The 14,319-nt window shown below is 37.6% G+C and overlaps 1 protein-coding gene across 1 annotated transcript in view; it reads right to left on the reverse strand.

Annotated features, from left to right (window-relative positions):
* Window positions 1-14,319, reverse strand: part of FREM1 (FRAS1 related extracellular matrix 1) — a 117,814-nt gene that overhangs the window by 7,543 nt on the left and 95,952 nt on the right. Inside the window, exons 27-34 of the mRNA XM_012665022.1 lie at window positions 13,005-13,134; window positions 10,376-10,448; window positions 5,385-5,534; window positions 3,658-3,896; window positions 2,946-2,993; window positions 2,529-2,693; window positions 2,198-2,326; window positions 1,629-1,744 (exon numbers count right to left, since the gene is read on the reverse strand). Of these exons, the coding sequence (XP_012520476.1) occupies window positions 1,629-1,744; window positions 2,198-2,326; window positions 2,529-2,693; window positions 2,946-2,993; window positions 3,658-3,896; window positions 5,385-5,534; window positions 10,376-10,448; window positions 13,005-13,134 (1,050 nt within the window). The remainder of the gene's footprint in view (window positions 1-1,628; window positions 1,745-2,197; window positions 2,327-2,528; window positions 2,694-2,945; window positions 2,994-3,657; window positions 3,897-5,384; window positions 5,535-10,375; window positions 10,449-13,004; window positions 13,135-14,319) is intronic.

Raw genomic sequence — 14,319 nt, forward strand, 5'->3', positions numbered from 1 at the left:
TTTAAATACTCATTTCGATGAGTTTTGACAATTGTATACACATCCATGTAGCAATCAACCAGAGTAAGACATAGAACATTTCCATCACTCTAGAACATTACCTCTTGATATTTTCTAGTTATTCTACAATCCTGCCAGAGATAATATTTTTTATTTCTAGAACCATAGATTATATTTTCCTATTCATATAAATGAAATCATATAATATGTATTCTTTTGGGCTGCTTTCTCTCTACATTCTGTTTTTGTTTTATCCAGATTCTTGGAGCTTTCAGTAGTTCATTCTATTTTGTTGCTTATAAAACAATTTATCAAAAAAACCCTCAATTTATTCTCTTGTTGATGAAAAAAATATCAAGTACTCCTACAAATCAATAACGAAAAGACAAATAACCCAAATTATTATTTTTATGAATAAAGTTACTATGAAATTCTTTTGTATAACTTTCTTTAGCATATATTTTTATTTCTTTTGGTTAAATACCTAGGAGTACAATTGTTAAGTCATGGATAGATGTTCATAACTTTATAAGAAACTGCTAAACAGCTCTACAAAGTTGGACCATTTTACACATCCACCAACAATACACAAGAATTCTATTTGTTCTACTTCTTCATCGACATTTGGTATTGTCATCTTTATGATTTTAATTATACTAGGAGGTGTGAAGTGGTATTTCATTGTGGCTTTTTAATGTACCCGTTATCTAAGGGTGTTGAGCAACTTTTCATTTACTTATTGGCCAATTAATTGTACAAGTCCTCTTGTGAACTCTCCAATTCATTTGCTATTGTTTGAGCTGCCTGTTTGTTATTGATTTGTAGGAGTTTTTCAGAATTGAAGACCTTCATCAGATATGTGATTTGAGAATAACTTTTCCTGAACGTGGTTTGGTCTTTCATTTTCTTAATGGTGTTTTTAGATGAACATAATTTTAAAATTTGATGAAGTACAAGATCTGATCAATATTAACCATGGACTTCTCTAGTCTCAACTTCCAGCCATAGGGCATATTAGTCTAACTGTGTTGTTTGGATAATATCCAGGTTGGCAAAAAAGGAGGGTGAGGGATAGGAACATATGCATTTTTAAAGTCCTTCCGGACTAGATAAATTTTGTTGTCATTATCTGACCACAAGTCATCCTTCATTGAATGTTCTGTTACCCAATGAGCCTTTGTCCAACTTGTCTAGCTTTATAATCATCAATGCTTCTTATATTGCTAGTAGTCTGCTATAAGGCTTTCCATTACTATATATTTTCAAATCAGTGAGCAGGATTCCTATCACATATCAGAACCTGAAATGCAGCTGACTCAGAAAAGCTCCTCCTGATTTTCTCCAAAAGACTGAGATAGAGAGACCAAAAAAAAAGAAAGAAAAAAAAGAAATGTAGCAATGGCACAGCTTTAACAGAAAAGAGTTAAGTCCAATACATTATCAAGGTCAGTCACAAATCCATTCCGAACTACAGAACTCGAACTCCCTCCAGGATCCTAAAACAAAGCCAGGCAGATATTAGACACTCAAAACTTGTTGAATGAATGAAGCAGCCTTATAGTTCCGTGAGAAAATAGAAAAATAGTGGAAAAGAAAACATCAATCCAAGGTGAAATAGGGTGCCTTACTGTTCCCTGCAAGCTCGGGCAGCCACGTTCCAGGTGCTTTTCTGCTCTGTGATCAAGATGTGACAGTAGCCTGAGTGCCGGTGCCACCCAGTTGGGCAGGATTTGTCTTCCACAACCTGAAAAATAGTTGCCTGTGTTCACATAACAGTACTGTTTACAATTTAGAGTCTGCTCCCAGCATAAGGAACCCTCTTCAAGAGAGTAGCTTTGCCACCACAAAGGGAGTCAGCCCTAATCACAGTTCTCCACCTTGAGATATGCAATGGCTTCTTACAAAAAACACTACCACAGTCAGCAATGTTTCAATTTTACACTTTTTACATTCTGATAATTAAACAAAATAAGTGCACATCCTCTTAAATTGTGTTGATTTAACTATTAATAATACATTTTGTGATTTTGAAAAATAACACTTTGGGCCATTTTTCCCTCTGCGCCTTCAAGGTCTAACAAGGGCAGGCAGATATAGCAGGATTTGAGTCACACACCAGGCCATTCCCCCTTTTCTTAGCTTATATCACAGGGCACACTGCAAATAAAGGTGCTTGGCTACTCAACCTCTCTCCTACCTTGGTTTGGGGGCTCCAGGCTTTCCAGGCAGTCCCATTGCATTGATAGAGTTTTTGGGTGTTCTCTTCAAAATGGAAGAGCCCCTTTAATTCCAGAGTGCAATTCTTTGCAAATGAGGGCAACTGGTCCTATGGTAAGGAAAAGCAATTTAGAATTGACTTAATTTAAGTTGGTCATAAATTTACCTCCTTTGGGTCTTCATTTGTTGGGAAGCATTTGTGTTCAGTAAACTCTCCCCAAGCTTAGAGGCTATTTTGTGAATTAAGTGTGTTTATGACCCAGCAAACAGCCTGTTATAAGGTGAATAGGAAGGAAAGAAGATTTCCATACCTGTCTGGGGAAGTGTGAGTCAGTTGTGGATTCCACCTTATCTGCCTGAGGCAGATCTGCCACTTTGGTTGCCTTTTGTGGCTGACTAATGATGGATACTTTGGCCTTCCTTGTGTGAGTTGGGGAACTGTCATTCTCTAGTTTAAAGGAAACCATCCCATGATACTTGATGAAATCACCAACAACAATAAGGAAAAAACAAACACCAAGATAGCAAACAAAAAAAAAATTGTTGTAAAAATGAGCAATTCAAGTATTTGATCAAAGCAAAAAGATGCGAGAGGTTTTTTCTGACCACCCAAGCCTCTAATTTCAACATATTTTTAAAAGAAATATAAAAGATATAAAAGAATAGTTTCACTAAATATTTTGTACCCATAAACACAAGAAATTTAGCAGTTCTCTGACAATGCTTACATTGTAGATGGTGTCTGTTCCATTTCTATAAACAGAGGATGGAGGAACCTAAAATTAAGAGAGAACAAAATATGAACAAAATTGGCTTGAATAGTAATTAGCAATAGGGTAAAACCACGCTTCTAGTAAGACCTTATTAACATTTGAAAAATTTTAAAACATGTATTTCTTAAGATTTTCCATGCCCAAATCGTTGCAATTTCAAAAATCACTAGGTTTAATCACAATTTATGATTATTGTCTTGATTTATACATACATAGTACCAGTTAGGAAGAAAAGATACCTTTATGTTTTGAGTACATCTATAGTACACAGAGGTCCAAGAAAACACACACACACAGTCGTGAAGAGTGTGCCTGGTTAGAATGCTGTGCTAATAAGGTCAAAGCCATGGCTTCCACACCCCAGTGGATCACTTAATCTCACTCTGTTTCAGGGCCACTGGTCATTACCTATCTGTCTTCATCACAAAAGAAACTAAAGCAGAAATCATATGGATGAATCAGTATATCTTTCACCTCAATTAGTACAATTAATGAAGCGGGGCAGCCTCATGACCTTTGTATACAAAAGGCACTGCATAACTGTGTAAGGAACTCACTTACTATGAGAATCAAAACAACTGCTTCAGTGCTGCAGAATACTTATTAATATCTTTTGATTCTTTTAACGTATTCCACACATCGACTCCCAGCAAGTTCCCATCCTTACTGTTTTGCCATTCCCGCGAGTCCTAAGTTTCCTTTGAGAAAGATCTGTAGAATCAAAGCCCCGTAGGGTGTCTCCCCTGGTGACCGCTAACCACTTGGAAGATGGAAGAGGTCTTCTTTCCAGATGAAAAGAGCCAGAAGTGGTGGGTGAGGAAGACCCTGGGGGTAGCGGGCGCCAAATGCCCTTCTCCCATGTGTTGTTCTTGCTTTGGTTGAGGGAATATGAAGGATGGCACTGTCCTAGAGGCATGCAAGATGGCAGGCGGTCAGTTCATTTTACACAAACAGATAAGGGATCACATTGACACAGCTCCTGGAGCAGCTTGTCATTAAACTTAGATGGATGATTCTCCCACCAGATGTTGCCTTATTGCCATTTGCCAGGAACTCCTTTATTCTTCATCAGTTTCCAGCCAGGAAAGCTGTGCCTTCTGCACATCTACAGGGTGATTTCATAGTCATGAAATTGATTTCACAAACCCCAAATGAAAATCATTGTCACGATTTTATAATCATACCATATACTTGGGAAACGGCTTCACTTCTCTTCATATTACAGTGTATACCAGGTTTATTCACTGATCAACTATTACTCCACAAGCACTTCAAAGTGTTCATCAACTAGAGGTGGAAATTGGAATTGTTTAAAGATGTCACAGAATCAAGCAAGTTATAAAAATTTGCACTCAACTGTTATAGAACAAAGACCCAGTAAATCTTAACAGAGCTGCTTCTGTTGGAAACCTCATGGGTTAGTATTTCTGGGAAGGCATAAAAAAAAAAAATCTAAGGTCAGAACTCTTATCTGGATATTTTATATTTCATATGTCAAGTGTGTATTTTATGTACTTTGGGTACTTACTGTGAACAGAAAATTCTACTAGAAAATATATGAATTTGGTAAGGAAACGTAGTAGGGAGACATGTTGTGGACACACGGATATTATAAAGAAAAGAGGACAGTGCCCATGCTTATTAAAGGGTGACCAAAAGAAGAGAAGAGAATACATTCCAGGTAAGCAAAAAATATGGACCACATGCATGATGGGTGTGAAAATGAGGGTATAAGATTGAGTATGGTCCTGTCACTTGTCAAATGCTAAAAAGACAAGTAACTAGAAGACACTGGACAGAAAAAAAATCTGAGCACCAAAGACTTTGGCCGGTCTTTATTTTATTTAGTTCACAGGTTGTTCTTTAGCATTTACAGTCCAGGGCCTGTTTGGCTCTGCAGCCCAAAGTCATTCATTAATATTCTCCAGCTGCTCCTGAATCCCCAGGCCAGCTGCATCTTTCACATTTATTTTTCTCCAATTCCTTCCTCTCTTAGAATTTTCCTGGTCACACTACAGTGGGGGCTCGGGTTTTAGGCATTGAGAGCTCTCTTTAACAGAGGAAGATAATTACAGCTCCACAAACTCTGGGGGAAAATAATTATCCATAGATTCTCACCAACATTGTTTCCCCCTTGGTGAGAACAACAAACGAGTAGGAAAAAAACAACTATGGCACTGACTTGTTGCTTTTCTCAAGCGATAGTTCTTAGCAGGAGGAAAACCACATGAAGCAGAAACCAGAATAAAGGGCCTCCATCATGACCGAGGTTGCTTTCTTGACAAGAAATTAAGCATTTTGATTTGAAGGTGTTATCAAGCACGTTGGCCGTTGAAAGCAAGAGCTACAGCGCCAGGACTGCTCCTGATTTCAAGATGAGGATCAAAAGAATACCTCCTTTTGAGTCCAAAATTTTCACTGCAGCTTTTGTCTTTGTGCCAAGAACTGCATTCACAGGGGAGTTCAGAATTACTTCAAAGACCTCATCATCTTCCTCTAATCCGTCATAGGTAATTGCTATATTCCACATCTTAGTTGACATTCCTACAAGAAGTAAACATTTTAATTACTCTTTAATTGCTATTTCAATCACCTAGGTGTCAGAGAAATATATTAATTAACATGTCTACAGCTAGACTGCAGTAGCCTGAGTGAGCTATTGTACTGCTACCAACTCACTGAAGTCCTGCTGTTCTCCCAAATAATATGAAAAGACCACATTTGTTCCTGGACAATGATGATTCTGTTTAAATGCAAACACTGTAACAAAAAAGTAAGCTGCATTATGTAAGGGATGAAAAAAAAATGGTTAGTAGATGAGATCCAAGACAATTTTTTCCCCCAACCTGTCCCTTCTCTTCCTAAGAAAAAAGGAGTACTGCAATCCTTAAAACCTTAATAGTTTCAAAAATCTTAAGAGGTTGATGTAGACAGAAGTGATTATTGGATGGTACTTCATGCTATTCATGGAACGCTTGAAATGATTGATTCCTAAAGACAGCTGCCTGCACTGGCTGCCCCACTTCCTGAGATCCTTCTAGACACAAATGCTTTTTCTGATGATGTAACACACAGCAGTTTGATATCCTCCTAGAGAGAATTTATGGGCTGGGGGGGGTCTCGAAATAAACTGAGCCCTTTCCCTCCCCCTTTCCGTCTGCCTCTATTCATGGAGTTACAATCAAACTTGGTTCACAATAACTTTGCAAACTTAACACAAAACAGTTTTTATGTTACAAACATATCCCAGTCCTCCTGTCACCACCAAGATGGGAAGCAAAGCAACCCCCAGAAACACAAAATATTATATTAAGGCTGGAAGAAATTTCTAAGATTTTCTTATCCTGACCAGTTTCCATAATGTGTATTACAGGATATCCTCCAAGTTTATTTAGAAGAGAAAATGGTGACAGGAAGTAAAGAGAATACTGTTGAAGTGGAGAGAGAAGGCTCAAGTTTAAGGGGGAAAAAAGATAATAAACTCATGGTTTAACCTGTCACGGCTAAGTTTGAAAAGTTTACTCTACCATTTACTCATTGGCTATTTGAGTATTTTCTCCCTTAAACCCCTTTCTATAAGATAGTTAAACAATGTTTTCCGTAGCCTTCTCTTAAAAATATGTCTCTTTTTTTTCCTTGCAGATTGCCTTCTACAGCTTTATGCCTCTCAAATGTGCCATCCATATGATGCCTCTTTCTTGAAGGTAAGCATCACATAGATCTCATGATCAAAGTCTCATCAATCCCCAGAAGAATCCAATGGAAAGATAAAACTGTTCTCTTATACTATTCTTGGCTGGTTGCACTTAAAGGGAAAAATTAGGTGTATTTGGAATAATTTTATTTTAAAAAATAGTCTGACAGCTAATTTCTTAAGCTTTCGGTATCAACTGAGTTCTTAAATCAATTACTTTTGCAGTCTTTACAAAAACAGAAGTGAAGCATCTAATATAAAATACTATCTAATTCCCATCTCATGAGTGGATGAATCAATCCATCAAAATATATATTTTGTACTTATTATGTGCTTACCTGTGCACTAGATGCTATGGAGAATACCATAAGTGTAACGTAAGCCAAGCCCTGACCTAAAGGAATTTAAAATCTCTTGGAGGAGACAGACATAAATGCTAGAAAAGTCAAATAATCATTCAAAGCTATGCATGATTAGCTGCCAAAGAATAGAATCGATGGTTTGTCCTATATGTATGTGGGCTCCAGAGTAAGAAGGAGTAGGAGGAAGGATATGGGAAAAAAACATAAGCAAACGCAAGAAGATAGCAAAGTAGAGGCCTTGATCAGACAAGGGTGAGTGGATTAGCTGGATGGAATAGAGAGGGCACATTGGTGGACAGGAGGCCTTAAAGCTACAAAGACAGTTTGTAGTCAGACTGCAATGAGCCCTGGACACAAGGTGGCCAGATTCAGACTTTACACCGTAGGCAATGGGGAAGGCTCTTGAACAAAAAGCGACATACTGAAAGTGGAAGTTTTAGCAAAACAAACCTGAGAGTCTTACGTGAAATGATTTGGGGACCTGGTCAGATAGAGGGGAGAAATTGAGAGACCACATAGGCAGATGTTGCAATAAAATTGGCATGAAAAGATAAGAAGTAGATAATAAAGAAAGCAAATTGTTAGTATTTGGAGAACTGTGTTGACCATGAAAGACCATAAAAATAAGCATTATTTAAATAAAATCCAATACAAAAATTATTTCCAAGCCCTAACCAACTCCCTTCTTATTTTTAAGATTCATTTTTTAAAAATTATAGTACATCTCCCCCCCAAGTTTGCATTGGGCTTTATGAAGTAGAACCAGATGGTTACAGAAAATCTATTCTATTTCCTTTAAGTGCTTCTGATTTGTCTGCATTTCAGCTTTGTCTCTATGCCTACCAGGTGTGCACATAGGACCAACATTTTTAGGTTAATGAGATTGGAAGTAAGAACTTTATCATTTTTTCCTTCCTTTTCCACTTTCAAGGTGCAAAGTATTTGTTAAGTCCATGAGATATACAAACATTTTCAGAAGGCTTGAACTGACCCCCTGTTCCCACAAAACAAAAGGTGCTGAAGAGGAGACAGAAGGTGTCATTTTATGCAGAAATATCCCACATTACAGACTAGGTGAGTTCCTGGATATTTTCCAGCAAAGCAGATTTCTCTATTGAGAGACATTTTCTCAATATTTTTGAGTAAATGTCACATTAGAGATCTGTTCCCTTGGAAAACATTTTGACTCTTAAGAATGATGATGTTTCAATTAAGAACACAGCAAAGCTTTCAAGAACACATATTCTAAAGGAAAACAATCATTTTCTCAAGAGTATTTACATATTGGCTCAAGATTAATCACAATAGCTGAATGCAAAGTATTCAGTAGTTCTTTAGGTTTTTTTGGTTTTTTGTTTTGTTTTGTTTTTGGTTTGCTACAATAGCTGCAAGGCAAGCTTTCCTTTCCTTTCCAGCTCCCTCCCAAGAGTTCTCAAACCTTATAATATCCCACTGTCTTTGTCCACTCAATCGTGGAAGCTGCTGTTTATAAAGAAACGAATAGACTGTTCTGGACAAAAGATGTGGAGGACAACAGACCCAAAAGAGGTAAGGATTAATAATATGGAAGCAAATTAACATTTTCTTGACCTGTGGACATGGGGAACTTTATAATTTATAATTCTCTAAATCAAGACTTCAGTTTACAAAACTATTTTGAGCTTAATAAATTCCAAAATAATGAACAGCTTAGTGGTTTTTAAAAAAATGTTTAAGATATGCTTATATCATTTCTTAAAATATCTAAAATCATAAGAATATTTAGCTGTCCCAGAAGTCACTAGTATCCATCTACTCAAAACAGCATGTAAACTCTTCTAGACTCATGGGCACTTATCCAGTAGGATCGCCAAGAAGTAGATTTTAGAGCTTCCCGTAGTGTGAAACATTCTAGGAGTACCTGATGGGCTTCTCAGAACCTACTGGATCACACTTGATCTTGTAACAAACAGACCTCAAATAAGAAAGATGACATGTGGCAAAGAATCTCGACTTTCAAGAAATAGAAAGGTTGGAACTGCCTTAACATGAAGTACAAAAACGGCATAGTGCAAATGCATCAAACTGTTTCGTAGGAGGGATGACCAAAACACAAAGGCCTGTAGCACCGTGAGGGTAAACGTCAAATACACAGTAGGAATAACTCTTCCCACAAAGGGTGGGCAGCTGAGGAACAAACCTATCTGAGTTAGAAAGTTTATATCACAAAAAGGAGGCCAATAACAGTATTTGGGTTGTTGCACGTCAAATTGAAGGCTCACTGTTAGAGGCTGAACTGTGTCCTTCAAAAATTCGTATGTTGAAGTCTTAACCCCCAGTACTTCAGAATGTGACCTTATTTGGAAATAGAATAATTACAGGTGTAATTAGTGAACATGGGGTCTTAGTGGAGTGCTTTTAGAACACAGAACATCTCCTCTGCAGGAAAACACAAAGCCACAAGCCCTGTCTGCTTTTTTTTTTTTTTTTGCATTTGTATTTGTCCCCCCAACAAGTCATTCGAGTACATCCCAAACCATAGGAAAAGAGAGAGAACCATGCAGTGAGGTGAGGTAGTGCTACCTGCCCCATCTGCAGAAGCCAGGGAAAGACAGGGGGACTCCAGTCTCAGCTTTAGACATAATTCCCTAAAGGTGCATTAGTGCCTGGGGATTCTTTCTTCTTCTGCCTATTAGAATACTGCCTCCCCTGGGAAGCCTTCTAAGATTTTCCTTAGCCAGAATGGTTCATCCTTTGGGTCCTAATATTAGCAAGTATTTTCTTGTCTATGTTTCCCATACAACAGAACATCCTTGAGAGAAGGTGCCAGACTTTTGTATTCCTCTTTGCACCTAGAAAAATATTTCAACAAATTTAAAACAAAATAAGTGCTATTTAAGTAAATAATGTCTTCCCCTGAAATCTTCTCATATCAATCTATTTGAAGATGGATCATTTAGAAATACCGTTTAGGAATCCATATAAATATCGTGAAAATTTCCATAAAAAATATGAGGCAATTAAATTATTATAACTGTGTGTCAGACTTTTAAATAATTTTTAAATGCCCTTATTTTTTTCTGGATTTTTTAGAAGTTTAGATATAAAATATGTGATATTTTATATTCTATATTTGTTATGATCTTTCTTTTCATTTGAAATAAATATTCATTTGTTATTAAAAAAATGTATGAGGGCAAAACTTCAAACTCAAACTCATCTCTTTTGGAGATGATGTGGGTCCCTGATGAGTTTCTGGTTGGCTGAAGTTACATAGTATTCTGTCTTCTCCACAATATCCAGACTTGCTTACAAAAAACATGAAACAAAACTGTAGACACTAAACATACCTGGGTCAAACTGAATCAGTTTAGATGGAGTCACGGTGAAATCTTTTCCAACTGCAGCTGACACTTGGTTGACCTTAAGAGGGGAAAAAATGTCTTTTTTTAATAAAAATATTCTATAATAGAGAAACATCTATTCTCCCCCATACTAGACTAAACTCATGCTCTTAAATCTGTTTTTAATATTAGGTAGTTTTTTTTTATTATAATAAACCATTTTGGATTTTCCTTTAAGTTAACTTTTTGCTAGACTAATATCAATGGAAAGAAATGCTTTTTTTTCCTTCTCCCTTATAAATGATTCTATTATTGGAGAAAGTAGCATGAGTTTTAAACAATATTTTTCTTTTTATTATGAGTACAATTTTATTACCTTCCTTTAAGCCCAATTTGGTCTTAAAATAGTGCCTTTACAAAAAGGGAGGGAGAAAATTGAAGAGAAGAAAAAGCAGGCACTCCTGACAAGCCACGTGACGATCTGTCAGCCAGCTTTGACGCATCCTGTAAGCTCCAGGGCACCGGAGTCCTCTTGACCAAATTAACGCAAACAAGTCTGTTCCATTTTCCCACCTGGATGAAACCATCGCTCCTCGCAGACATGAAGGAGAGTTTTGTGGGACTGAAGACCTGGTGAACAGCCCCACAAAGGGAATCCACACCCAGCATCCAGGGCTTTCAAGGTTCTAGAGTAAGTTGTGGGGAAAAAAAAAATCACCCTAGTCTAAGGAGACTATTGGCTACAGCCCTGCTCCTCAGCTCCAGGACTAAAAATCAAGAGGTGATCCAAGGTCTCTGAAGTCATGGCCTTAAATTCCCCCCAGTGTGTGCCTACATATGTGTTAAGAAGTGCCCTTGGCTAATTTGAAGAAGTCATAGAATAAGAATCCAGTGGAAGCATGACAGGCAGTTGTTACTTTTGCACATTTTTATACGTTCCTTCTTACAAAGGAATATAGTGCCCAATTAAAAACTTCAGAATTGCTATTCTATGGCCTCAGACAATATGTTCATTTCAAATAAGAGGCCCTAACATGTATGAATTGGTCTGCAGTGGAGACGTATTGCTGAGGAAGGGTACTACCTCCCAGGCTCCTATTTGCTCAGTCTACAATGCCAGGCCTCCCCCGAACCACTTTTCATTGTGCAAAGGCAGCCCATTGTACACCTGTACCCACCATATGCTGGAAGTTACATTTCCCTGCATGGTTCTTGTACATACAATTACCTAGTATTTACCACCACTGAGTTTACAGAATCCTACGTAGGAAAAGCAATGGTCGGAGGCAAGGTGGTTGGAGAAATCAGTCAGGTGAAGGTACATGATTCAAACCAGGGCAAACCACACAGTGTAACAGTACCTTCTCTTTCCCTGCTCCTAGTAGCCAATAAGGTCTTACGTAAGATGGCAGTTTGTGCTTAGGGTAGAGTTGTCCTGAAAGACTCTGGGACCATGTTTGATGAAGGCCTGCACACTCAGCTGGCAGGTTCCCAGTACACATTCCGCATAATAGACATACGGTTCCATGTAACGCCATGTATGTTCTTTCTACCTGGCAAGGTGAGTGGTAGTGCGGCCCAAGACTCCAGACTAGAGCATATGGTGCTTTCTATGAGGATGAGAGGATTCTTAGAAAACCACCCAGGCAGATTCTTTCCCATTCCATATGTAATCCTCTGGGAAGTGATAGGGTATACCAAGCCTTCTGCTATTTAATTACAATAAAGCACCAACAGACCTGGGGAAAGGAGTCTATGTCCAGTAGAAAGATAAAATACTGAGTCTGGGTATGGTGGAATTTAGGTGTGCAGAGTTCTGAGGGTGATTTGAATTCATTACTAAAATGGAGACTTAACAGAGATGCCATTCTTCCCAGAAGCTAATATTAGTGACTTCTTCATCAGATTGAAAAGGGGAGTCTTTAAAACTCATTCTCCATCATTAGTACATACAAGCTTTTCATGCTCTCATTCTCTTGAAGTGCTATTATTATAATGACTCCTAAAAAGTCCTTCAATTCCAGGAGCCATAGGTTGTACTTCATAGTTCATGTTGACGGAAAGAAATAGTGAGTTGAATAGTTCAAAAAGGATTACCTGAAAATCCTTTATATTTCAAAGTGCCTGTATTAATATATGCTTTCTTAATTTTGAATGACTTGGACAATTCTTAAAATAGGTTTAAGTCTCCTGATTTGCCTCATTCACTGAGACCACAGAAAGTGATCAGGGGTGTGTATTAAGAGGAAGTGATTTGGAGACTGAAATTCACTCTGGGTACCCTACAAAGGTCTTGCATCCAACTTCTCTTTCCAGAGAAAAATTTAGCCCAATTTCACTAAGTTGCTTATATCTCTCTGTGAAATAAAACTTCAAAATTTAAGAGTTTATAGAGACAAATAATCAGATTTCAAAACTGAAAATGTGTTTTAAAGAATTGTATTTCAGGGTTAATGAACCCAGATGATGGATGGAGGGACAAGGAGATTTTGTACTTAGAATCTTCAGAAGAGCATGACATCCCTGCAGTTTGACATTTCCTTGGTCATTCTGAATTTTACTGGAAAGAAAAATCCAAGGCACTTAACCAGCAACATACGTTTTAGCTTGATAATTTGCATTTTAGAGTTGTTACCTTTATGCCCACAAAGGCCGAGTCCATAGAATATCCCCTTCTGGTAATTTCCAAGGGCAAAGTACCCACATTCTCACAGACCTCATATTCAGTCTGTGACCATTCAATATGAGACCACTTCAATTCCAAACTGTGCGTGAAATGAAAAGAAAAGGGAAATAATAAGAAATGCATAGTAAATGCCTGTAGAAATCCTCTATTGAGTAGGAGACTGAGCCACTTGTTCAAATCATGGTGGCAAAGGTGGTTGATCAACTTACACCAGTGACAGAAATTCCTTACACTTGTTTGGTACATTTTAGTTCACAAAGAATTTATACTAACATTGTCCTATTTGATCCTTACAACAACCCTGTGAGGTACACAGAGCAAGTATTAGAATTCTACTTTACAAATGAAGAGTCTAAGGTTAAAGGACTGCCGAAGTCCCACAGATATTATGACAGGGGGCTCGAAGTCCCACAGATATTATGACAGGGGGCTCAAGCTTGAGTGTTCTACAGGGAAAGAAACCAGCAGCTGTTAAGTTCAAGGAGACAATGATAAGTCATCTCCCATCTTGACTTTTGGCCTTCCTCATTAGTGCTATAAGAACTGTTCCAGACACATATCTCTGAACTTGGGTTCAGTTAACTAGTTATCCTTGAGAATGTGCCTAGAAATTAAAATGTACATGTGTTTTATAACTCTCTGTTCTTCTTTCATATAAAAGGGCTGTGCTAGTATGTACCTTGGATGCAACTATCCAACTGAATAAACTTGATAAATAGAGGGTGGCCTTTTTTCTACAATGCATTGAGTGAATCTAACATTTGAAGGAAATTGTCTTCTTTAATCCTCATCATCTAGAGAGGGACTTTATATTTTTTCAAAAAAAAAAAAAAGAAAAGGAAACCAAGCTTCAGAGAGATTAAATAACTAGCTCAAAGGCAAAAAGCTATGACAAAGCTAGTAGGTAACAGAGATGAAATTCAAGCCTAAATCTAACACCAAATCTATTCTTCTTCTTCCCTTTCTCTTCCCAACTGAAGTTCTTCATGACTCTTGTATGAGCGCAAGCAGGACAATACAACTTTATCTTTACCCCGAAATATTTCCTTTTTTGAAGTGAGAGCACTTAAAATGTTTCATCTAAACATTTCTCTCAGAGCCAGGCTATAAATTATATCATCATAACAGAAATTATATTTGGGCTGGTCTGAAGGTAGTGAGTTATCTCACTTGATCATTCACAGGCAGTTACAGATTGAACTCCTTGTTCTACTACTTAACCCCTCTCCTCACTACTGCACTTGACTAGTCTTAAAAAAAAAAA

The sequence above is a fragment of the Propithecus coquereli genome, unplaced genomic scaffold, assembly GCF_000956105.1.
Source record: "Propithecus coquereli isolate 6110/MARCELLA unplaced genomic scaffold, Pcoq_1.0 Scaffold95, whole genome shotgun sequence".
Classification (NCBI taxonomy): Eukaryota; Metazoa; Chordata; class Mammalia; order Primates; family Indriidae; genus Propithecus; species Propithecus coquereli.